Here is a 27,054-nt window from a genome sequence, read left to right as displayed (position 1 = left end):
GAGGTCCCTGGGTCTATGAATGTTGAAAACCCCTGCTTTAAAGGGATAGTTCACCCAAAAAAGAAAATTCTGTCATTCATTTACTCACCCTCATGTTGTTCCAATCCTGTAAGAATTTCTTTCTTCTGTTGAACACAAAAGAAGCTATTTTTAAGAATGTCACTAACCAAACAGTTGATGGGCCCCATTGACTTCCATAGTATTTTTTTCCTGCTATGGAAGTCAATGTGGCTCATCAACTGTTTGATTACCCATATTCTTCACAATATCTTCTTTTGTGTTCAGCAGAAGAAAGTAATTTATACCGGTTTGAAACAACTTGAGGGTGAGTAAATTCCTTTAAGAGAATAATATTAGAGAATAGAGAATAACTATTAACTATTCCTTTAAGAGAATCATTGAGCTATAAAATAGATGAAATGTCTAATGCTCACACAATATAAGACAATGTATAGAGATGATAATGGCATGCCTTTTTTCTCTCTCTTCCTTTCTGTTATCCCACAGGCTTTGAATGTGTTTTCTGCAACTTTGTGTGTAAAACTCGGCCCATGTACGAGCGGCACCTACAGATCCACCTGATCACGCGTATGTTTGAGTGCGATGTCTGCCACAAGTTCATGAAGACCCCCGAGCAGCTCCTGGAGCACAAGAAGTGCCACACCGTCCCCGCTGGAGGGCTCAAGTAAGGAAAGCAAGTACAGCACGTCCCTCCCCGCAACCTCACAAAACCCCGCTCCCATCCTACCTCAGCTCCTACCCCCTCAGGCAGGACACAGCCCAGTTTTAAACAGAGTCTATCCAGGAGCACTGGTCGAGGATCAGGCTGGATTCACAACAGAGCTTGTACCAGATATGAACAACGTTCATCGAGCAGTGCTCCAGGGTAACCTCTACGTGGAGCCACGTACAGTAGAAGCATGTTCTAGACAGAGTTCCTGAATGTGCCTAAAACATATATCAGTACACAATACTAATTAGTCAGAGATTCCAATGTACTACTTATAACCTCACTTTACTTTTTTTAAAGGAACAGTTCTCCCATTAATTCATGTTGTTCCAAACTTGTATGATTTTCTTAAATGGAACGCAAAATCAGAAATTTTGCAGAAAGTCCAATTTGCTCTTTTCCACAGTTGCAATTAATTGTGACTGGAGCTTTCAGGTTTCAAAAAGAATGCTAAAACAGCATGAAATTATCATAAGTTGTCCATACACTCTCCAAGTCTTTTAAAGCCGTATGTTATCTTTTTGTAAGGAACAGACCAAAATCTCAGTGGTTATTCACTGAAGATCTTGATACATGCCCTAGCCTTTCAATTACGAGAGTTCATGAGAGAAATAGTGGTCTAAATCCCGGTTCGAGAGTTCTAGTTCTTATCTAGTGAATGAATCGGTTCATCCAAAAAAAAAAACGGTAATATTTATTCTAATTTTTAAGCCGTGACACACCAAGTCTGCGTCAAAAGCTAGCGGAGAGAAAAGCCGACTGTGTTGTCACCTTGTGTCGGCTGCGTCTGGGCTAAAAAGCTGTGCTTGAACACACCGTAAAGACTACAGCCGACTACCACCTAGCATGTGTATTCTGCGCCTGCGTGTAAGGAAAGAACAGATTATTTTAGCAGATAACGGAATCTATCCGAAACAATACTGCAGATATACAAACCTTAATCAAAGCAGCGCTTGCTTACCATTGTGAATATCAATCATGCTGATCACTTTCTTCATTCCAGGTGGCTCATGTTGTAATGAAAATATTCACATATTGGAATGCTCATGTAAGATGATGTAAAATTAGAACAGCCTTCTGTCTGTGCCGTCTTGGCTTATTTGCTCACTTGCATCACTGTCGTTTTATTCTCATGCACTAAATTATTCGCTAAACTGAATAGTCAATCAGCTCTCACCGAATGGAACACACCACAAATGGCCTGACGTTGGCCGATAGCTGACTTGATGTGTCACGGCCCTTTGACTGATCCAGTTCAGTTTCAACTCACTGACTCAATGATCTGGTTGTAGCAGTTCTCAAGTTAACAGCCTATTGAAGGAAAAGATTTTCCATGAATAACAAATTTGTCTGTTCATCACTTACCTTTAGAAGACTATAGAAGAATGTAGCACAGTAGTCATATGGACCACTTTTATGGTTCTTTTGTATCCTTTTTGAAGCTTGAAAGTTCCAGGCCTATTCATTGTAGTTGCAAAGAGAAGAAAATGTGGTCACACTTTAGTTTAGGGTCCAATTTTCACTATTTAACTAATTATTAACTATGACTTTTGCCTCAATAAACTCCTAATTACTGCTTATTAATAGTTTGTAAGTTTTGGAATTGGGTAAGATAAAGGCATGTAGAATATAGTCATGCAGAATAAGGCATTTATATGTGCTTTATAAGTACTAATAAACAGCCAATATCCTAGTAATATGCATGCTAATAAGCAACTAGTTAATAGTGAGAATTGAACTCTAAACGAAAGTGTAAATGAAAATGTATTTTTCGTGATCTTTCACGAAAAATACGAAAATCGAAAATCTTTCGTGTTCTATTTAAGAGAATAAAAACATGGGTTTGGAACAACATGGTGTGTAAAACCTTCAATTTATTGAATCACACTTTAATTTACAAGAGGAATAATAAAAGCCTGTTCTTTCCCCCCCTTATTAATCAATGTTTGGGAAGTAGGGCTCCCCATATATATAATTTGTAATTCCACTTTACAAGTGTTATTGACAGTCAGGGATGCCAATTCTACATAGGTACGCACACAAATCACAGGCACTTTCATGAACGAGCCCCTTCCTTTGGAAAGCCTGTGGTAGACATTACTGCAAAAGGTCTGGGCCCGCATGTGAAAATATATCAGAAGAAATCACAACAAGCCAGTCAGCACTAGTCCATCTGTTGAGCAGCTCCACTGCCAAGACCATTAGGCTACAGTTCACACTGTTCTTTCTCAGCCTGTCATAACCGCCACCACAGTTACAACAACACATTTAAACACAATGAATACTCATCTGAAGGCAAATAGACACCCTATTTCCAAACACTTACAAGACGAACTGACCCCCAAGATGATATCTTGTCTTGTTTGGGTTTTTTTTGTTTTATGAAACTGAAAAAAACACAAAGTCCAGTCTTTGATATTTTCTGTTGTACTTGTCTAGTTGTTTGACATACATAATTCATGTCTTAAGGTCATGTATTTCAGATTTCATTGCATCATCTTGTCATTTATGGCTATGCTTTCCCATGCTAGACACATTTTTTAGATTGTAGTTATCACTCATTAGAGCGCTTAGCCATTACAAGCCACAGGTAAAGGAGGAAAATAAACCTAAAACAGTAGCACAACTTCTCTAACATGGAGGGACAGACAGTCTTTTACTAGCGGCCTTATTTGGCATTTGTGATAAAACGCATGAATAAGAAGTGTTATTTGAGCATTTTCTATTCCCAATGTGCCTTTAAAATTTGAAAAGTGATTGGGATTTTAAGATAATAATGACAATGAATAAAGGCAGGCCTTCTATATTCTGACTATTATTTAAACATGTATCAAATGGGGAACTTATTTGAAAGGGACTCAGCATGTAATCTGTGATTTATTACCGGTATTCTCTTTTTATTTGATAGCTCTCATATAAGAGGCTGGAAAAACAATTAAATAAATCCTCCATTTAATATTTTGTATTTCTAGTATTTGAGCAAAGAAAGTTCTGTGCTCTAAATTTCCCCAAAAAGTGTTTCCTGGTCAGTATCTTAAACAATTTCATGAATCTGTAATGGTTCAATGACTCTGGAGTTTAAGTGTGTGTGTGTGTGTGGTCGACATTAACGTTATATTATATGTATAGCAGCTGACTGCTTACAAATCACTGCATGTTTTTTTTTTCACGGGATCTTTCTCCCACAGCAGGGTTCCAGTTGGCTGGATTAATGTCTGCTTATGAATATTCCATACAAGGTGTCATAGTTTGGAACTGGACTGTATATTTTTGTATATAAATACCTGTACTTAAGTGTCCTTATCTTAGACATGTAGTCTCTGGGGATTCTCTGCTAATTCTATACTATTTACATAATCCTATATAAAATCCAAGAAAAGCAGCAATAAATGCACCCCATAGGAATATGTTATTCCACAGAGGTTGCTTTTTCATAATGCAGGAAAATTCTAAGTTGTGGTTTGTTGACGTATCAACCTTGTCTCAAATGTTTCTCCAAAAATGTCGTAGGAAAGAATAAAATATACCAAATGAGACATGCGGTAAGATTATAGAGCTATGATATTCAAGGTTTTTTTTTTTGAGACAGTCCTCAACTTTGTTTTTCAGATAAAATTGCTTTTGGTCACAAACAGTTTATTTTAACCAACACTTTTACATCCCATTTCTGGGTAAAATTCAACGTTTTGAGCCAGATGTTGGTCTGTAATTGAGGTGTACCAGTGGTTTATGTTGTATGATGTCATACTTCTGGCACACATTTAAGTATTTTTGTATTGTTCTCCAATTTATGAAAAAGATATCTAATACCTTTAAAGAAGATAATTTTTTGTGAGTTACGAAAAGTTAATGGAGAATATATTATATTGCGGTTACCCTACTGCCAATTCCTTTGTTAGATGCATACACTTTGACATAAAATTGTGTTACATATATGTGTAAAACAAGAAAACTTAAAGAAAAACAGTTTTTTTTTTTATCTAGTGCCATATTGCTTCTCAAGTAATTTTATTTTGGTTTAAGTATGTTTAGATATTTTAACTGAAAAACAGTACTGGTTGCAGTGTCTGCTTACTCTCTGAAAATATGCTTCCTCATTGTTTCCTCAACTGTATCTTTACTGTTCGTCTTTACTGCCCGTATAATCTGTTTGTTATTAATTTGTTAACTTTTACTATCCCTCAAAATAATGCACTATCTGCTCTTGATTCAACTAAATTTTCACTAAATATAAACTAATTTTTGGTATATAGACAAACTCCAGAGTCATTGCACAATAGAGATTCAAAACATGAGAGCACAAATCCTAGTAGTGATCAAATAAATTTTGCTCTCTGTCAGCTGATGGGAGTCTTGCTGTATTCTGGCTGCCCAGCTGCTTTTTTAGTCAGGGCGAGACAGTTTCACAGCGCTCTAGTTCAGTGTTAAGGTAGAGAGGAGCCCTTCACAGTGTGCTTTCTGAGGTCATTCTGTTCTGCAGGGTTTGTGAAGCGCTTTGGGGCCCTGAGCAGATGAAAGGTGCTATTTAAATGTAAGTGCCACTCATTTATTCATTTACCTTCATCTGATTCCCGTTCCAACCTGTCCGCAACCACACTGCCATACGCACACACACACACACACTCACACACCCTTTAACACGAAGCAGTGTACACACAGACTGTAGCTTGTATACACGACAAAGGGTAAGACACACTAAATGCCTCCTTCATCCCTTCCCTTTGTCCATTCTGTGTGTTCTTCATTTCATTTAAGAGAACAGAGTGTGTTTTCTCATTCGGGAGGTGGATTATTAAATGTCTCCCACCTCTGTGTCCTATACCCTGCTCCTCCTGTCTCTTTGACCAGGTGCCCTCTCTGCATCTACTCCACTAACAGGCCAGCCGCCATGGAGGGCCACCTGAAGACGCACTACAAGATGGAGTATCGCTGCCGCATCTGCCAAGCCGTGTGGGCCAATCAGGCAGAGCTGGAAAGGCACACACGTGCTCACCGCCTGGGCAACCACTACAAGTGCGAGCAGTGCGGCTACCTCTCCAAAACAGCCAACAAGCTCATCGAGCATGTGCGCGTGCACACCGGCGAGCGGCCTTTCCACTGCGACCGCTGCAGCTACAGCTGCAAACGCAAGGACAATCTCAACCTCCACAAGCGGCTCAAGCATGCGCCGAGACAGACCTTCGGTTGCGCCCAGTGCCCGTTCACCACGACTCACCCGTTTGTCTACAGCCGCCACGTTAAAAAGCACCAAGGCGGGGAGGGGAGCGCCGAGGAAGGTGAGGCTCGGCCAGGTACTCCACGTCCGGGCCTTTTGGAGCGAGGTGGGAGCAGCAGCGGGGACAGCGGGAGCACCAGTCCGCTCATGAACCTGTCCGCTTCTCAAGCCTTGCAGTCTGTCGCCCTGTCAATCACCAGCAAGCAGCAAGACGGCACGCCAACCGCGCGCTACCTCTCGGCCAACGGCACGTTCTCCACACTGGCGGCTCGCTACTTGGAACAGTACAGGAACTGTGACCTGGCTCACCTCATCCCCCTCACCACGCTCTTTACGGCCCGGCGCTTCACATTCCACAGCCCCTCACCCTCAAACTCCTCACCGCCCTTCTCGGCATTCTGGTCCAACTCATCCTCTCAGTCACCGCCCTCTCCCACGTCACTTAAACACTCCTTCCTCGCATACCTTGGACTGACAGAGAGAGCTAAGACCATTTGACCATCCTTGTCCCTGCTTCTTCTGCTTCACTGAGTTTCCCCATATCATCGGTCACCAACATCATTAACTGTTCCACAGGCAGGCTGAAGTGCTGCCCTGAAAAGTAGTAATGATAGTAATACATCCATTTATCAAAGGAAATGCTATTCACGTTCGAGGCATTTCGTTTTCTGTTCTATCGCAATCGTTGCTCTTTTTTAAGAGGTCTTATAACAGTTGTTTTCCTCTGCAAATTGTGAATGACCTGGAATCCGATAATAGTGCTTTATCTATTACAAGTTTTGTATTCGTTTTATTGGGCGAAAGGAAACAAAGAATATATAAGCTTGCAGGCGCTAAGCTTTTTTTGTGCATTTTGTCAGGAATCCGACAGCATGTTCGCTATGTGTTGCAATTGTTTTTTGAAGTCATTTAGGGGCTCAGTATGAAATATATCTTGGGGTATACAGTACATGGCACGACAAAAACCAATGAAATGGATAGCTATCTTTCGAGTCTTGTTTCCAAAGCGAAGCCTCAGACCACGCAATTGTTAATTTATCAAGCTGTACATAGTTTTGTAGTCTTTCTTTTATCTTATTCCCCACGTCTGTTGGCATTGACTGGTTGTGCTAAATGGTGAGACCATTGGCAAATGCTAATCTTGCCTCAGCAACAAGCATCAGGCCCTTTATGACACCTGTGAGGCACAGCTGATGGCATTTCTTAATACAAGCCATTCAAGGCACGCTAATGGCAAAAGCAATCATTACCACTACCGCAGTGGTCGTCAACCCATGATGCAGCCCTTCAGTATCCCTCACCCTACTACTGTCCGCTGCAGATTGTGCCATAGCTGACCAAGGTGGGCTGGCGGTATCCAGTAGGCATGAGATATAAGTGACCAGTCAAGCGCCCTGTGCATAGCTGACGTATATAATGCGCACCCCTACGTTTAACAAGATGTATAAGGTGACAGGTTTTTGGGAAAGAACCGATTATTCTGTCACAAAGGCCGATTCAATGGTGCTTTTTGGAGCTTTTTTGTAATTTTGTGTGTAAAAAAAAATGTTCCAAAATGACTTGAATGAATGTACTTTTTGTTGGTTAATGTTAAAGTGATACAGAGGTAGCTGGACGGTGGTAAGTGAGTACATGGAAAAACAATGGTATCTCAGTGGCCTTCTGTGTCTTAAATTTTGTTCTTCTAGTTGTTGTATTATTATTTTATTATTACTTTTATTTTGAAAGAGCCTTTGAAATGTAAAATGCAAATATATATATAAATATATATATATATATATCCTGTACTAACAAGCTATTATGAGAACCCCATTGGAAAATGGCTCTCAAGTGCAATGTGGAGGCAGCCATTATTATGAGTAGGATTTGTGAAAGCATGGCTTTCCATATGCGGGCAAACATGGTACCATAATTATGTGTTCCCCTCTCCGTGTTTTGAGTTTTAATTGCACTTAAACTTTTGAAATGTTTTAAACAAAAGCACTTACATCCAACAGAAAACGTTCTTGATGCCAATTAGTTCCTCTGCCTCTTCAGACGATGCTATTTAAGTAATTGTTTTTTTGTGTTTTTTTGTTTGTTTGTTTTTGTTTTTTGGTCTGCCACAATGGTTGAAAATACAAATTCTAAACCTGTAGGTATTTGCCAAACAGCAGTGGTTGACTGCTCAATTTTGATGGGTCGTATGGCATGTGTAATGCAGACAGCTGAGTTCAAAATCCCCCTGGACACCAAAGGGCCAGGCTAAATTTTTAACAGCGGTTTTGCACAGTGCTGTAAAAATTGCACTTTTCTAAACAAAGTATCCGAACGAAATTATAGTCAATGCTCTAAAATGGAAAACATTCATAGGATTCACTGCCCATAATGTTGGCGAGCTCCGAATAAATGTATCCCCTAGATCATTTTTAGTTCAAATACAGTTGAACTCATGTTCTAAATAGATTACCTGTAGCATTTGCAGTAACAGACTGATTTTTGATGAGCACTTTTGCTTAGTTACTGGATAGACAGATCTTTTTTTAAGAATTTAGAATATAGGAAACTTTAATTGGTGCTAAAAGAGTAACTTAGCATGTGTTTGGTTTAGTACCCAAACACCAATAAGCTGATGCCCATAAGCTCAATATGGCCAAATATTGGTTGATTAATTAGCCTGGTCAATATATATGGGTAAATATAAACCCATTCTACTTAGCTTGTCATGAAAAACATGTGCAAAGCTCAAGCTTGAGGTCCTAAAATACTTTATTCTTTGACTATATGCTTTAGGACTAAACCGTGGCCCTGTTTTTGTCCAGCAAACATGATTTGATCAATAATTTCGATGTTGTCCATCATAGATGTACAATGGTCTCCCGCCTACATCCATACAAGGATAGCAGATAATGGCTAAAAAAGTGGCCAGTTTAGATATAAATTGCATCAGGTGACAAAAAGTTTCGGATAAAGCTGACCTTCCAAAAGGAACCTTTGCAGGTCAACCTTGAACTGCAAAAAGATAATTATTCACTCCCAATTTTATGTTTGTTCACCTCTCACTTGCCCATTGAGAGGATTTGGGTGAAAATATCTATCTTTAAGGCCAGTTTATAAATGAAATGCAGGCTAGAAATAGAGCCATTAAAATATGGTATAGTTTCTTGGCCCCACACAGTATCCATACTTTATAGGCCTACTTGTATTTTTTGCTCTCATATAATATCTTTTCATTTTCTTTATGTAAATGCCCAGCATGCAGTCTAGTGGTATGTTGTACTTTAAGTGGAGCTTCTTTGCTTGTTAATAAAGCTCCTGCTCAACCCATTATCTTTTATGCTCTAGTGCCACTTGGTGGCAAGGAGTGGCCCAAGAGCCTGAGATGAAGTAAAACTGATCCTCAGGACCCATTTTGATAGAACGAATTCAAATGGAATGTCCATTGGACAACATCCTTTTGTCCGTCTGCCTTGGAACACCATGTAATCATCATGTAGAAGAACATTGCTGCTGCTCTTTCATGCTAAGTTGTGTGGGCAAGAGGGATCTCTCTCTGTTCCAATTCCAGTATTTATAAATACTTAATACTTGGAGTTCTGTTTGCCTAATCGCAAGGAGCAGCATTTTTTTGTTTTAGCGTCATTGCGCATCAAACGAGACTGACTACCTTTTTAGCACTTCAAAAGATGCATGAAATTGCTCTTGATCTCTAGTTTGTAGCACTTACTCTCTTTTTTTTTTTTTTTTTTTTGGTAAAAAAAAAAGACCAACTCGTTTTGCATTTAGCTTTGCGGGTTATTCTGCACAATCTGTTTGCTTTATCTCTTGCTGTACTCTACAACTCAATAAGGCTCAAGTATCATTTTGTTCCTTTTTTGGCACCCAGTAAACTTGTTATGTGCTGTATAAAGCTTTTTTATTACTTCATTCTTAAGGCTGTACAGGGTTGTTTGTGACAATAACTGGTAATTAGATCATTTGTACTTTTTATTTCGTTTTGTATTTCGGTTTTCTTGGTTTTTGCATTTTTTGTTCAAATTGCCAGTTCTAAATGTAACAGGATTTGAAAGTAAAGCTTACATCACATATTACCTTAAAGGTCTTGTTGTCCATTTTATCAATGCATGCATGTTTTACTTTGATGTCTCCAACTTTCATAACCTGCAATTGTTCTATTCAGGTACAGAGTAAAGATATAGTTAAAGTGGCACAGAATGAGGACACAGGAAGTGACATCAGTGCAAGGTAAAATTGTCTCTAAGCAAGGATTTGTATGGAAGCCAATTTTCTCCACATAAGCAAAAAAAAGCATGCTTTGGCAAATCATAATTATGACAAAAAGTCAAAATTGACATAACTATGACATAAAAATCATAATTATGACAGGCTGAAATTTAAATAAAATTCACAATGATCAATGACTTATTTAATTTTTTTACCTCACAATTATGATTTAGTATCTGATAATTTTGTTTTGAACAGAACCTGATTTTCTTCTTCTTTTTTTGTAACTAAAATGAATTTTCCATTAAAACTACAAAAATACTTTGTCCACACTACATTATTCCTTCTGGCTGTGTGTTAAATTGGTTAAAATTCGAGTTCAAAGATAAACTTAGGTCAACCTAAGTTTCTACATTGATTATGTTGCATAAATATCCCATTTGAATACCCCCAGATACATCTTAGACTTCCTCTTTGGTCCCAAAGCCTTCCTGAATTCATGATTGCAGCAGGATCATGACTCTTAACCCTTGGCATCCAAGAGAAGTTGACTGTGCCTAAAAAAGCAAAGCGCTGTCCACCTTAACTTTGCCTTCAGCAGTCCTAGGAGTGCTAGAGCGCTCCGTCCAAGCCAAAGGTTGGTCCTGCCTAATGAAAACAGATGAAGCAGAGATACAGTGTTTGCTGACATTAAGGGCTCCATTCATCACTGTTAGCCCCGGAGCTATGGAGCACCTTGGACGGCATCTCTCCCTTTCAGGTTCGTTCCATAATGCCGGTGGAGGCAGGCAGTCTGTATAGATTTCCTCCCTTACTTTCATGTATACAGCTAGAGGTTTGATTGATTAATTGAGAGTCACTCTGTCATGAGGTTCAGTTAAGGTATATATTCCATTTGGCAAATGAATAGCAAAAAAAGAGAAAAAGTCTACAGAAAAAACTGTAAAAAAGGTCGATATAAAGAGTCTTATAAAGTGCTATACCTGCCCACTTTTTCAGCAACCTTGGCTCTGGAAATATTTTCCCATAGGGATTTTACAATTCTTTGTTTAAGAGTTATAAGCTAAATTGAGGTGATAAATAAAACAATTGAGGTGAATCCCAATAACAGGTGAAAAAAAGAAAAAAAAAGTTTTTTTATAAATTGGAAAGGACATTTTGGAAAGAAATGTACAAAGGTACAAGGTTGTGTATTTAACAGCTTTAATTGTTTTTATCCCATGAAGCATTGAAAATGACACAACCAAATTAAAACAGATAACTAACTAGTATATTACTGGTCTGAATATGTTTATTGTGTATAAAGAAACAACATATTTTACATATATTATAGTTTGAGAGCGTAGGAAGTTTAACTTCATGCTAGTGGGCAAGTGCTAAGTTCTTTTGCCATGATTTAATTATCAGATTTTTTTCAGAATCAGGGGTAATGTAGTTTTTACCAAGTATTACCAGGAATTTTAACATTATTTTAAAATTATTTAAAAATAGGTTGATATAATGCAGACTGACAGCTTCAACAAATGCATATAGCATTGATTAACAACTTTGTACCTCATGGTCTGTCTATAAGTTATTGTTAAAAATAAATTTCCCTATGGAGAAAATGAATGGTATTTTTTAATTCTGGAACCCGACTGTTGCACTCATACAAACGCAACTGGCACCATCTTCACTCAGTTGATTATAATGAAAATGACCGCAGAGGTCTTAAGTATTAATATTACTGTATTATTGCATGTTGCAAGGCTGACTTCTTGTAGCTCAAACAATAGATCATTGCGGTAATAACTCAAGGTCATAGGTTTGATTTCCTGAGAATGCATGAACTGATAAAAACTAAAGTAATGCAATGTAGGTGTCTGCCAAATGTAATACACAGATAATAATACACAGATTATAAAAAGGTAAAATAATTTGTCAACTCAATAAACAATATATTTGTTTATTTTACAAGAATGGCCAGCTGTCTGACTGTACATTATCACTTACTAAATAGCTACTATGACCAAGGTGATGGGGCATGTGCTGCTATGATTTCAACACTCCTGCAGGTAACTCCAAACGTCCAATCACGTGTTGAACCACGGGTCACCATACCGAGACGAACGACAAGCTGTGGTTTGATGTGCGTCCGAGTCTGGAGGATGTCACCTTCGAGGTGGTTTAAGTCCACCATGTTGGAGCTTTGTGCCACTAGATTGACTCCGGCTTTAATGAATCCTCTCCATGTTCTATCGCATCTTAATTAACATCAAAGCAGGGCTGGAGGCCAGCGAGAGCCTCTGCTTAGCTTGACCTCTGCTGGAAAGAGAAAGTTGATTAAGTGGGTCTCCAGGGTGATGAGGTCACACTGTATCTCCCTGCCAGATACCGGCTAATTTAGTCATACAGACACTTGAATACAGAAATCCAATTTTTTATTTTAAGGCTGTATCTATTTCTGCCAGCGAACTGAGGGAGTGAAAACAGAAAAGCAGAGAGTAACCGTAATCCTCTTGAATAATTGTATAATAGGGTCAGGGATTATTATTTAAAAAATGTAGTGTTCAAACCCAAGATGTGTCTAGTTTGAAACAGAAAAGGGTTTTTTACTCAGGCTTGCTTGGAGCCTGTCTACTCCGAGCCGACCTTTCGACACAACCGTGTGAAAGTTGGCGGCAGGCAATCGATAGGCTGTTGGCTTTTTTGTTTGTAGGTTCAAGCCGGCCTTGGCTTTATTACAGCCGGGTTCGAGTCATGGGGGAGTTGCAGTCTTTGGCTGCTGCAAAAGCCTGAGTGAGAGGAGCTCCCTCCTGTTTGCCAAAAGTGTAATCCCTCTGTGACCTCACATAACCCTGACTCCAGAGGAAAAGCTGCTTAGAGGAGTCCCCCCCCCCCCCCTTCTCTCTGCTTACTCATTCCTTCGCCTTGCTCTCTTCTACCTTCTCATTCTCTTCCCAAGTTGTCTTAACATCAATATTTCCCAGGCTCCCTCACTTCACCCCTGTCAGATGGCTGGATTTGAGGCCGTTAGGGAGCCACAGCAAGCCAAGTGAAGAGAGATCCCCGTTCAGGTCGGGGATGAGAAAACAAACAGAGCAGGGGCACGGAAAGACCTAGAATTGCTGTGTGGAGGCAGGGCTGGTCGACTGGTTGATTAACTTACTGGTTGACTTTAATTTTGCATGATGTAAAATCAATGATCATCAAATTAGAATCCGCTTTAGATTAAAGAAGCAACAAAGGCTCACTGGAAAATAACTTGCCTCTACCTACATTTTTTGAAAAACTACATGTATTGCCGTTTCCAACTGAAATGAACACTTGTGGCAGTAAAACACCAACAACTTTTATTCTTCTGATTAATAAAAACTTGTTTTTGTGAAGTTCTTTGCACAATACTACAGTATGTAATGATCTCACAATACGTTTACCATACTGCGTAATCTGTAAATCAATAACTTTGATGTTTGCATCACACAACCAGTTTGATATGTATGTTTTTTTTTAGTAAACTTGCGCAGTAGCTCACCTGGCACTCAATTCAAATGAAAAACAAGTCATGATAAAAGAGCTCAAAGACTTGTAGAAGCAAGATAAAATGCCATGGTTGCTTCAGCAAATAAGTTTTTTTCCAAATTTGCTTTTGTTAATACGATTGGTTAGGTTTAGGGTATTATTTTGATGCGTCTCAAAAAATGCAAGTAACGTAATATATTGCAGTAATGTCGTTAGGCATGTTTCCCAATCAGCCTGGGTTGCAAAAAAAGCTCTCAATCTCACAGACTGAATACTTTTTACATTTGTCGTATGCATTCATTTTCCATCTATCGATGAGCACACAGGCCACAGCCACCCATAGCATGGTCCCATGTCAGATAAAACCAGGGGTGCAGCACACAGGAGCTCAGTGGGAATCCTGACAATCTGGAGGCGCGACAGGGGACGCTCATTGGGAAGAGGGATTATACACAAGCCCTTGGCAAGCTGGCCCCTCCAGACAAGGTGGTCTTAAAAGGGCAGTGTTTGTCTAGAAGCTAGAACCCAGTTAGACTTCAACTATCTGACTGTATAGATTGCAATTGTTCTGTATGATGTTACTGTTCAGATGGTCAGGCAGCCACTTAGATTGTAACCCCCTGGGGGAGTCTCCAAGATTAACCAAAAAAATGCATAGTGCGATAGTACTGGAGAGGAGACAAGAGGCTTTTTTTTTGGTATGGATGTCAGTGGAGGAAATAGCTTATCGCTAAATGAACTGATATCCTGTCTACTAATCTGCAATGTGTTTTCGATTAAGTCTTAATTTCAGAGTGATTTATATTTGTAGTTTACAACAAAATAATTGCTGCAACAGGCATTCCATTTACGGTAGGCTACTACTTAATTTTTATGGTATTGACTTTTCCAAAAACAATTTGATGACCTCATTGGCTAAAATGTGATTGGGTTATTAATAATCTTGTTACATGTTTACTAGAAATGGAGTCACTGATGATCCTTAACACGTATTACTAACAAACAAACTAAACTTCTGGTTTACTTTTTATGGAGAAATTGTTTACAATGTAATGCCTCTACTATACATCCTAAGATATTATGGACCTTGAGTTTTCTTCAGGGAAAAAGGAAGATAATTATTTCTTGACTTGTCTTATCCGGAATCTGTTTCAACCTGATGTTTCAATTGATTTCTTTTAAATAAATAAAAAATATTAATAAAAAAATCTAAGCCACATAGGTTATCTTCTTTCTTAAAATATATTCAATATTATATGTTAATATATATATATATACCACTGGTCTCATGACAACTCACTCAAATTGGCAAAATCTCATCCCTGACAATAATATAAATTCAAGATCTTAAAAAACTTAGAAGTAGAAAACCATTTGCAATGACAATTAATATTGCACTATTTTTTTGTTGTTGCAAGAAATGTAATTATTTTGGAGCTGAGTGCACATTGTTTTAACTACACTATCATATTATGATAGCAAGACGACGAGTCTTTGTATACAGGGGAGAACAATTTCTGCATTTTTACACAAATGAGAATCAAAGAAATATCATATCACTATCATCACACCAAACAAATTATGTCCAAAGACCATATCCATCATAGGTTTCCCCATCCAGTTTATAACGCCAGGTTTAAGTAATCCAATTAACTTTGTGACACTGGTTTATCTCCTATGCACTCAGCAGGCTGCATGCTAGCAGCTGGATGCTGGGTTCAGAGCAAATAAGAAATGTTTGAAATTGCTACCAATTTTCTGATATTTAAGTGTCTGTTTTGGGGGTGGGCGGTCTGTACATTGGGGAACAAATCATTTTGCCTTATTTTTTTTTAGCTTTGTGCTGAAAGTTAACAGTCAAGGATTCTGCACACATTCTGTTTGATACATTCTCTATTACTGAACGCGCCTCACCCCCAAAAGGTCATCTAAAATGTATCTATCCACTTTGCGTACCATGTGAATAGAAACAACCAAAAGGTTACAAGGTTGGATTTTCTTTCATATTGATTTTATTGATTCAAAGGTAAAAACTAATTAACCTTCGGTGAGTTTTCTAGGAATGCAACACACTTTAGATTGAATGATTTTTTCCTGTGCCATTCAATTAGCCCAACTGAATTCCTGTCTTCAATCAATTAGCATAGTGCCACATGGTCATTTGTCATACAATTAAGACACTGGGTAGCAAGTCATCAATTCTGTTTTGAGGGAAGACCTTGTCAAACAAATTGGGAGGGGAAAGATACAAATACAAATCTAAATATATGCCATGCCCCTTTGAACCACTCTGTAGCTACTATTATAGGTAATCAAATAAGTTTATCATCCTAACACAATAAATATCTTTGGTTTTTGTTAGAAGCTGGAATAAAATAAATCCAATCATACAAATATTACACTGATTAAACATCTTTCAAAATATTCTGTAAACTAATCATTAATCTCCACGCAAACAGATTTTCCTACATTCCCGGCTGTAAGAGCGAGCATCTGGTTTCTTTCACTCTGTGCCAAATGCAGTGTGTTCATGTGGATGCTGCTACAGTAGTCCAGGGCTGTCGCGGAGGCATTCCCAGCAGCCAGTTGGGCCACGCTCACACAGCTTGTACAGCATGAGCCCAAACGGGCAGCACCAACAGCGCCCTGGCACTGCTCCCGGGCATGTCAGCCCACTGTTTCACCAGCCCTCACACTGACTTTTCACTGCAGCCACGGACCTCAAACACCTGTCAAAAGAGCGGAAAGAGTCAAACAAGCAGGTAAAACTCCACCAGGAGCCATTTAAAAGTCAATTCAGAGCAGTAGCCTTGTTCAGTTCAGTTCTTTTCTAGGGTTCAGTCCCATCAGAGTGAATTAAAGGGATTCTGATTTGGGGTCAGAGACTGAGTGGTTGTGATACACCAGGTCTAACAGCCCTTTAGGTTTGAAATTACTATTACTGGCTTTATGAATTAAAGCTGGCAAATTATTATCTGAATTGGTATAAACACAAGTTAGTGTGGATAGTGTTTTTGATTTATAATTATAGTGTTTACATATTTCATATTGGACATTTCTCAATATTAAGGTTACTTTTTTTCAAAACTGGTGTATATGTAAAATCTTTCTCAATTGAATTTATTCAAATTTTGTTTTTATGAGTGTTCTTTTTGTTCACTATATCTTTTGATTTCATGTACTCATAGTTCATATATTAATTGTTCAAATATCCTATTAAGACATCTATTTAACCTTTGTCCTGAAGATGTTATCAAAGGCATGGTTTTTTTTAGTACCACATCTCCAAAATTTGAGACATACTATCTTCTATGTTGATCCTTCTTAATCCTACAAGGTATAGTATCCCATCTCATGTCAAATGTGTTTGCATAATTCATTGTCTTTGGAATCAAGATACAAAGAGAAATACCAAGAATTTTAATAAGTACTTTCCCTAGTCCCTTCCTGTTATAAGTACATCATATAAAATGTTTGGTTTCAGAAGACTCTGGGCTTCTATTTTGTCTCTCTCTTTTCATTCTGCAAACATCTGACTTTTCTTTCTCTATATTCTTATCTTCACAAACTTCATCTGTTAGATACACTACTTTGGGTTTGATTATTATATAGATAGAAAAATAATGATATCTTGAAACTTATATGTCGTTACAATTTTAATACTTGATTCATTGGTTGTCCTTATAATTGTACATTTTATTTAATACAATTTGTTATTCCTTATTGAAAATATGATCTCTGACAATCATTGCTCATCTGCCTGGATCTCACTGCATCAAAAACTCAGTTCTCTTAACCAGCTTTCATCTTGGCACAGCAGTTAATTTCACACTCAAAATGCACTAAAACTGCCAAAACACTTCATACATGTCTCAAATCAGCTCATTCTTCCATAACACTAGCAAAGGTCATCACCCCCAAAAAGCGTTATCACTTATAAAACGATGACTTAAAAGCACTAACAACAGGCAGCATTCATTTATTGGGAAATGTCTTTACTAGACAAGTATGACACCTTTCTACTGTTTAAAATTCACTTCAGTATGTTACATGACAGTACAGAATTATTTCTAAGTTGTGCCCTTTTGTATAGATGGTAATGAAATGTTAAGACAAACACCAGAGTAGGTGTTCAGCTAGGCCTATCTATTTGTTCTATCTATTTAGTGCTTTTTTTTTTATTTGCAATATATATCAATATGGTATTGCTGCAGAAATGTAGCAAATGACACTGCTATTCAGTTTCAGTCCTAGTGATTCCAAAAGCAAACTAGCAAAGGATAACAGTACTTTATTGATATGTTGTAAATTTTCAAAATAATTGATTGACAGTTCAACATTCTCAGTAATTTGAATAATGAAGACAAAATAAAATGTACTTAGTCAAGTGTGACTCACAATTTCTGTGCCACTAGCGTAACCAACGGAAAAATCCTAACTACTGATCCCAACAGGTTTCTAAAACACTATGCCCCGCCCACCTGCCTGCTATTGGCTGTACAAACTCACAGCCATTGTTACATTGGGCTGGGTCCAGATGCTGAAGCAAATGAAGCAGCAGCAATGTTTGAAAAACACCAATGTTTCCCATGTATGCCACAGAATTTTCTACTGATATTCTCTGCAGATAAAATATTTAAACACTGAAATTAAACTTACACATCTTACTTTTAAAAGCTTTTAAAATAAAAGACTTCCTGAAACACTTACCTTCTCATTATCTGATTAACTATGCATGTGGTGCTGATAAGCAGCAGACTCTTAATGGCTCAAATGGGGGGAAATGACCGATTACACAAACACCTGCTGCCAATCAACACTTCAGGATATATGATTAAAGTAAAATCAAACAATAGTTATTTCTTGTCAATGCCTTTAATTTCATTCCCTCTTACCAGCCAGATTTCAAAGATTCACAGTACTCCCACAGTGCATTATAAGTCCACAAAAAAATAATAATAATTTGCCTATTAATTGTTACAAATATACAATCAATAGTGTGAAACTAAAAAAAAAAAAAGTTTTATGGCCAAATACAAATGTATCATATACCTATTTATATAATAATTAAACAAAAATAATCAGTGAATACCCAACACTCCACATGAGTTTATATGCAAGCAAAAGCACCAAATACACTGGTGCATGGCCTGAATGAAAGAAAAACGAATAAACTTTATTGAAAGTCACCATCTCTTCACTTTGGAGTCTTCTTTCACCCTCCAAAGCATGAGCTCCATGCATGCAGTGGCATTCTCGCGTGTATCATGACCCGCCACTGTGGCAAATGAGAAATTTATTTTTTGTTTGTTTTCTTTTTAAGCAAGCAAGCATGTGCTGTTGAGTTGTATGCAAGTCATGTTTGTAGGTGTGCTCGATTTCCCTTCAATACTGACTCAATTACTTCTCCAGCAGCAATTTCATGGAAGAGTTATGAACACATCCGAATGATCCCCGTGTACACTATCCCTACTTCTGAGTGTTTGGATAATGTGCCATGAAACAACATACAGCTGGAGTCTAGTAAAAAGCTACGGTTTCTGATTCGGCGAGGTGTGATCATGGTCATTGCTTACAAATTTGTTTAACAGGCCAACATACCACTCTCTTGGATAATTCTCCGGATGTAGTCTGCAGTCAGACTGTTAAGTTCTCTTTTGTGTGGCAGACCCAGACGATGGGGAAACACCACTGACGTGTCAATCACATTGTTGTGAATAATCTGAAGATGGCAGAACAACCAAAATGTAATTCTTAAGAGGCTCAAACTCTTGAGGATAAAAGCCAATGCCTAGTTCATAATGTTGAAAGGTTACATTGTAATTCCAGTTATAAAAATGGCCCAAAAATCTTGAGCATGGCGTTAGAACTCACTTTGAGAGAAGCTAAGTCATTCTCCAAGCCATGGCCAATCAGAATCGTGTCCGCATTAATAAAGCTCAAAAGCACTGCTTGTACATCGCGCAAAGATGAGCTGGTACCTTTCACATCATCCTCACTGATGCCTGAGAATCTGAATCAGGATAAAAAGTTATGACTTACAACACATCAGTTGGTCCACTGAAACAAATTAAATTAACATCCCACCTGGTGTTATAGTCAATGACATCATTACCAGGCTTGACAAAGGAGTCAAAGATGACTTGCAAACTGCTGTTGACTACAGTCACTCTTGCTAGTTCCAGACCTTGAGTCGTGTAGCACTGGTAAAACACACAAGTTCAAATTAATAAAAGGTCACATTAATGTACCTCTGTTCTTTTTTGTTTAGTTTTATTCGAATTATGATTAATACATAACCCTTACTGTTTGTGTGTCAACAGCAAAGACTCCTGGACATGTTTTTCCCTCCGAAGATTGAGGGAGACTGCTAACAAAGCCCCAAAGACTTACTGCATCATGGACATGAAGCTGTAAACATGTACATTAGAAAATACAGTGGAGGTCTCAACTTAAGTGAAAAACTGGAAAAAAAAGGATTATTATGTTTGGTGAAAGACTGCAATATTGCCATTGAAATTTCAGTTCAAGGAATTATCATGGCATAAAGGAGTGGAGAAAAATGTTTTCAGCCCCTCCAACAAAGCATGAGTATGAGTAGAATTGTTGAATCATAATACATTGAACACTTGGCATCCAGGTGACCCAACTGCATTCTCACAACAACTGTAGCGTGTCTCAACACCTCCCGGCACTATGAGAGAAGACATACAGAGTAGATAATGGGTATTGATAGAAAAAAATATATATATATATATATACACAACTTTAGAGACATTCTAAGCCATTCGTACCTCGATTCTCTATGACTTTTCCATAATGGTAGTTACACTCCTCTCTGCGGATGTGCTTTCCACTTTTGTCAACAGAGAACGTCGCTCCACATCGACAGCAGATTCTCTTTAAAGCTGTTACCATTGTATTCCTAATTATTTAAAAGGCTTCAAATCCTAATAGCTTCATCAATATATTAAATATTGGTTGCAATTTAACATGATTGTAACACTAAAATAAAGTCCTACGGTGACTGGAAAGTCTACTCACGGTCGCTTATCCCCTTCTTGGTATCTCCATACTGGATGGCAAAGTCAGCTTTATCCTGATGTTTACGAGGGAAGTTGTTTACTTGCAACATGTCCTCAGACAGAACATGCTCCTTCAGTTGCTCATAAAGTGTCAAATCACCTGCATCAGCAAAACTTATATTTATGTATTTAATCATAATAACTACATCTGCAATGACAACACCTATATGTTTGGCACATACTGTACATATATATTTTTTGAAAGAAATGAATAGCAATGAATACATTTGATCGATAGCAAGGAAGCACTAAAGGAATCATAAATTTCCCCCTCCAGGATTCTTTGATGAATAGAATGTTGCATAAAAAGCAGCAGCACAACAATTTTCAACATTGATAAGACATTTTTTTTACTTGAGCACCAAATTAGCATATTAGAAAAAAATAAATCATGTGAAACTGAAGACTTGAGTAATGACTGCCAAGTTTCACAAAAAAAACAAAAAAAATTTTTTTTTGAACAAATACATAATGCATGCGTGTGCATAAGGGACTTCTATTGAAAACATTTTTAAAAATCTTACCCCAACACTTTTGAACGGTAGTGTATAGATAATAAAATATATGGACCCAGATAAATATTATTAACAACAGCACTACTACTAACAACGACTTGACACACACTATCAGTGTTTTGCATGGATTTAGAAAAAGTAAAAATCTAGTTTTAATTACTACTACATATAAACGTTACCATAAGAAGAAGATAGAGTACTGCCTACTGTGTATTTTAATCAACTACACCTATAATGAAATAAATAAATGCATAAATAAAATAATTATAGCGAAAGAGGTGAACACTCTAGATTGACCGTGAAACGAGAGCCAGCTCTTACCGGATCCCTGAAGTGCTTGAGTATTTAGTGGTACATTGCCTCTAGACACATGCTGATCTCTGTCACTGGGAGCTGTAAGTACATATAAGGAGGGTGACCTGATAGGAGTGTGCAGTGCAGTAAACAAAAGTGGCTGCAGTAATTTGAACAAAAGCACATCATGTATAAATACACCAAACCTACCTTTGGCAGGCAAGACGTTTTGGTTTTTAAGTCTCTTAAGTGCATTGACGGCTATGCTTAGATACTTGAGCTTATTGATACTGCGGTCATAAACTATTTTTTCTTCTGCCAGAGCCTAGAGCATTTAAATAGATATGTTGGGAAAAAGAAACACATTAAAAAACATAATCAGAGAATTAAATGAACAAGAATATGAGCTCTCAAACACAGACCTTCTCAAATGCATCTTGCACCGTCACAGATGATCTCAGGAACTCCTCCACAAAGAGATTCACATAACGTTGACGGACATCATGTGGTACCTTTGCCCCAACCTCGTGATGTACTTTTGCCTTTCTTTTGATGCCCATTGCCTACAAAATTCATGACATTTCCTATCACTTCATCTTAAAGTAGTAATAAAACTGAAGACAGATCTTTTTGATTGTAGATTAAAACAGATAGGGTGCAATATCATTGCATGCCAACTTTAACCCCACAAATAGACTACAAAAGAAAAAATAGCCAATAGAAAAGGGTAAAAAAATTAAAAACACTGACAGACTAGTAGAGTAAAGTGCAAAGCAAACCTTAGCTGGTGTGTAGTTGGCTGGTTGTGGAGGATGTGGAGTTTGTGAAAACTGAACAGATGGGCAAGGCTGAGGTGTCCGTTGGACGGACATTGTGGTTGGAATCAGTGTCAGAGGTAAAGCACAATTTCCTTCAGGTACGATGAAGTGCAGATTTGTCCCCAGCTGTACAGCAGCACCAACCGGAAAGATACCAAGACTATTAAAGGCTATTAAAAAAAACAGAAGTAAATGACAATTCCCTAAAATATGAATAACCAATCTTATAAAACAAACTGTACATGATGCTTACGGTTTTGCACGGTGCTTGAATGAATGACATTGGGTATATAAACTTTTTTTGGAGCACTACTTGTGACTTGGGACTGACACCCTTTTATGGCAGTAGTCAAAATGGCTGCTCTTCTTTGGCATAATTGAGTTCTGGAGGGAACGGTCAAATGGGAGCCTCCCTCTCGAAGAGGGACAATAATCTGTGCTTTGCTTTTACTTGTACTTGATGGCTGTTGAATAAAGAGGATTGATGAAGTCAGAAAAACACCTTTGTTGAACAAAAGAAAATAAATAAATAACACTGGTTTGGAACTACTTTGGAGAGCAAATAATTACTGATGGAATATTAGTTTGTTAAATTAAGTAAATGTTTTTCAAAGGAATACAATATGTACTTTCATATTACAAATAAGAGGATAAATCATCTCATACCTCAAACCTCGCCACATGTGCCACCCTTTTCTTCAGCACAGCTGTTGGATTGGACTTGATCTCAGTTTCTTGGCTCTCTAATACTTCTTCCTAAAAAACATGAGGCGTGTACACTACTGCTCAAAAGTTTGGTGTCAGTAAGATTTTTTTTTTTTTTTTTTTTTTTTTTTTTAATTAACACTTTTATTCAGCAAGGATGCATTCAATTGATCAAAAGTGACATTTACAACGTTACATAAGATTTACGTTTGAAATAAATGTGGTTCTTTTGAACTTAATTTGTTTCTAGATTCTTTGAAAATAAAGCAGCTTTTTTTCAACACTGATGATAAGAAATGTTTCTTAAAGGATCATGTAGCACTAAAGACTGGAGCAATGACAGCTGAAAATTCAGCTTTGCTATTACAGGAATAAATTGTTATTTTAAGTTGTAATAATATACTGTATTTTCACAATATACTTTTTTTACTGTATCATTTATCAAACATATGCAACTTTGGTAAGCATAAGAGACTTTGTCATGATCCCAAACTTTTGAACAGTTATGCTTATGGTCCCACACCAGTAGATCTAAATACAAAATTACATATTGGATGAATTTACTTACAGATGGATCACACTGAACAACAGGAGCTTCATTTTGGTTGGCTTCCATGAAGATTCTGTAGCACTCTTCCATTGGGTCAGTTTCTGAAAGATCTAGGTCTGAATACCTGAGCTCCTCATCAGAACTAGAGTCAACTACAATGGCTTCATTATTACTTCCTGTCATCGCTGCAGATGCAAAGGTCTGTGGAAGAAGAGGCATGTCACAGGGAACAGGGAATGATGCATCTGATGTAGGAAATCTTTCAAAGGCCACAGTTGGTTTCAGGGTGAGTTGACTAGTTGATGGTGCTGAAAGAGTTCTGGTGTCAATCTCTGAAACATATGCAGGTATGTTCTGAGCAAACGTATTGACGGGACTTTTTTGAATAGTTGGCCAAGATGTTTCAGCCAGGCTTTGAGAGAGTGGACCACATCCATGCTCTTCTACCTTATGTAAGGATGAAGGAAAGGACTGAGACGAGACCATGGGGAAGTACCGCTGATGTGCTTGCTCTTGGGAGAGGATCTTAGAAGATACAATTTCTGACTTTTGAGTATAACTTGAGATGCAGTCAATTTGTGGTTCTGCCCTAAAAGTTGAATTTTGTCCTACACTCGCAGGAGATTGTGAGGAAATATCTTCATCTCCATAAACAGGAAAAATCGTAACATCTTGAATGCATTTGATCCGCTCACTCTCACTTCTCAGATTGTCTAGACACGTGGAAATGTCATCCAGGACGTTTTGCTCTTTTTGTGTAACAAAAGCTTCCATTTTGAGATTTGTAAAGTTAATTGGTTCAGTCACAGGTTCTTCTCTTAGATCCTCCAGAAAAGGTTTGGTTTCTTTTACAGAGTGCTTTGCAATTGTTACCTGTTTATTTAAGGGCCCTTCATTAGCCTCATTACCATCCTCAGCTGGGGCATTGCTAATAGGACATACTTTGGGTGAGTCAAGTAGTTCCTTGGTTATAGTTCCACACTGCTTTGAAAGCTTGTGTTCATCTTCAATAGGTGACACATCAATGACAAGTTCCCCCTCAGAAGACTCTTGTTCCTGAGTTATCACAGGTTTCGCCGAGGTCCTTTCTTTCTCCTGGCCACTAACAATATGTTTAATTTCATGACTTGGAATTCCATCAGAAGAAACCTTTTCTTTGTGCTGCCTGGGTTTTGTTTGGCCATTATTAGCTGCACAATTCCCCTCAAGTGAATACAGTGGTTTAATCATTGTACTCTTGCCTTTCTGTTTGGGCCTACGTTTTCCCTGATTATTTGATGGTGGAATATCAATGACCAAGGTACCTTCATCATCAGAGTTGTCAAAATGAGAGGACATATGCTGAACATTTTTTCCTGTTCGGTCATTCTTCAGGCAATGTTCAATATCCACTTTATCAGTTGACTTTAACTTACAGTCTACCGAGCTGCTGGATAGCAAGTCTGCAGAGAAATTGGAACAAGGGTCATATTCCAAATCAGTCTTGGGTCTGGCACGATCAACCACATACTTACAACCACTGTTTGAGGAAACAGACTTTTTGTATTTCAAATGGTTTCCATTCTGATCTTTAGCCTGATTGTTGGTGGTTCTTAAATATTTCTCAGAGCGAAGACCTGCATTATCTGTCTGTGTGAGGGTGTGCGATGTCTGATACTGTGACAGTCTTTTTTGTTCTTTTTCCACCTCACTCCTTACTGCCTCTATTTCTTTGTTGATCCTCTCCAGTTCCTCAAGACAAGCATAATTGTCCTCAGTGGTGTGAGAAGCTCCATTGGTAAGAGTCACTTTGGGATCTGCAAGATATAAATGTGAAGTAGAGGATAAAAACACAAAAAACAAACCAAAAAAAAAAAAAAGATTAGAAGTGCACAATTGTTACACAGATGTTTTTCCACCAATCAGCTATTTGTCTCTGCCGTAATGGTAGAGCAATGAACAAATGTGTTGGGAAATTTAGGTAAGAAAAACATTTTAATGAGAGGGGAAACCAATTGAGAAAAAAATCTAATTTTATTAAAATGTCAGTTTAATAAAATGAAGTGAGAATCAACTGTGAATATATGCAGGTAGACCTTATAGATCAACATATAGGCCTAATAAACCTAGTTAATCCCATTAACTTATTTAGTTATTTTTAAGAACCAGTTAAAATGATTCAGCAATTCTTGGGCATGATGATGCAGTTACATTATTTACATGATTTACAATTAATACAAATCTAATAGTTATTAAAAACCAACTTTGATTCCAGCATATTGTTGATAAAACCGTCACCAAGTAGCCAATATAAAGGGATAGTTGAGCCAAAAATGAAAATCTGTCATTATTTACTCATCCTCAAATTGTTCCAAACCTGTATGAATTTCTTTCTTCTGCTGAACACAAAAGATTATATATTTTTTAAAGTCAGAAACCGAACAGTTGATGAGCCCCAATGACTTCCAAAGTATTTTTTTGGTACCTTTTTTTTTTGTGTGTTCACCAGAAGTAAACAATTCATACAAGGAACGAACAACTTGAGGGTGAGTAAATGACAGAATTTTCATTTTAGGGTGAACTATCCCTTTAAGGCAACTTTCGCCTCATCATGATAACGCAAACCGAATCGGAGATGTCCGTTTCAACAGTTTAAATTTCAATGAGTCGGTTCTCGAGTCAACAAGCACCGCAGTGACCGCACCAATTCAGATCGTAACTTTGGGAACCAGACCCACAGATTCAAAGATCCATTTAAAGGATATGACTTAACGCAGCCCACATGTGTCAACAGTGCGTAGTGCATACTACAGTTTCCAGACCTTAATTTAAAATATGAATCATACCTGTTGAAGTCATCACCCCAGACGAATTGTCGTTGCCGTGATTGTACACACAATAAGGCCGCTTGCATCGTCCCCATCGAAAAAGGGGACAATCTATTTCATCGAAGAGAGATGTGGAAGGAAACATACAGCTGTCCGAACGCAAAAGAACAGCCCACCAGATTATTCTGTGCACTGTTAATTGTTAATATAACGCAATTTATCTATCTCCTGTGGGGTTAAGCATCTGTGACACGGCAAGATTTGACAACATTTTTTTCTGAAAAGGTTTTTGAGAAGATGAAAAGGGAAAAAGTCAGTATGAGAACGAAGCGATCTGCTCTTAACAAAAGTAAGTATGTAACGCTTGTGAAATTGGGAAGGACTTTGGCTACGTCACCGCCTGGTAGCTGCGAGTGTTTTAATGAACTCATCTCCAGACTCCAGGTGTGGCTGATTGATTTGCTTTGTGACGATGAAGGAACCGTTCTTTTGAGGCTATCCTTCAATTAATCGTTTTTACTCACTGAAATTGGCTCACAATTTACTTTTGTGGGACTGTACTGTATGTAATTTATTGTAAAACAAAACACTCAACAACGAAATTCTCTTGGGAGCCAATTGCTCAAAAATG

The 27,054-nt window shown here is 37.9% G+C and overlaps 2 protein-coding genes across 8 annotated transcripts in view; one reads left to right on the top strand and one right to left on the bottom strand.

The window, feature by feature from the left end:
• The window catches only part of znf827 (zinc finger protein 827), an 85,232-nt gene extending 76,625 nt beyond the window's left edge, over positions 1 to 8,607 (top strand). For 3 of the 7 annotated variants that reach the window (XM_056271801.1, XM_056271798.1, XM_056271797.1), the window contains exons 12-13: positions 508 to 685; positions 5,579 to 8,607. In XM_056271801.1, the coding sequence (XP_056127776.1) occupies positions 508 to 685; positions 5,579 to 6,443 (1,043 nt within the window). In that variant the 3' untranslated portion in view covers positions 6,444 to 8,607. Of the gene's footprint in view, positions 1 to 507; positions 695 to 5,210; positions 5,262 to 5,578 lie in introns of all 7 variants that reach the window. The other 4 variants (XR_008809651.1, XM_056271803.1, XM_056271802.1 and 1 more) reach the window with 4 other exon arrangements.
• Positions 8,608 to 18,686: 10,079 nt separating this feature from the next.
• On the bottom strand, positions 18,687 to 26,568 carry zgc:152968 (uncharacterized protein LOC564848 homolog). Its single transcript, XM_056271804.1, has 16 exons — positions 26,442 to 26,568; positions 23,635 to 25,412; positions 23,028 to 23,117; positions 22,615 to 22,825; positions 22,323 to 22,531; positions 21,966 to 22,106; positions 21,754 to 21,868; positions 21,571 to 21,642; positions 20,694 to 20,834; positions 20,444 to 20,557; positions 20,270 to 20,343; positions 19,956 to 20,060; positions 19,737 to 19,852; positions 19,524 to 19,662; positions 19,251 to 19,371; positions 18,687 to 18,927 (listed from the first exon to the last, which is right to left on the bottom strand). The coding sequence occupies exons 1-16, from the start codon at positions 26,566 to 26,568 to the stop codon at positions 18,836 to 18,838; spliced, it is 3,645 nt and encodes a 1,214-aa protein (XP_056127779.1). The 3' UTR covers positions 18,687 to 18,835.
• Positions 26,569 to 27,054: the final 486 nt, after the last annotated feature.

The sequence above is a fragment of the Rhinichthys klamathensis genome, unplaced genomic scaffold (genome assembly GCF_029890125.1).
Source record: "Rhinichthys klamathensis goyatoka isolate OS25496 unplaced genomic scaffold, OSU_Roscu_1.1 h1tg000325l_1, whole genome shotgun sequence".
Taxonomy (NCBI): domain Eukaryota; kingdom Metazoa; phylum Chordata; class Actinopteri; order Cypriniformes; family Leuciscidae; genus Rhinichthys; species Rhinichthys klamathensis.
The sequence above is the reverse complement of the archived record's forward strand: the minus strand, read 5'-3'. Positions and strand labels throughout refer to the sequence as shown.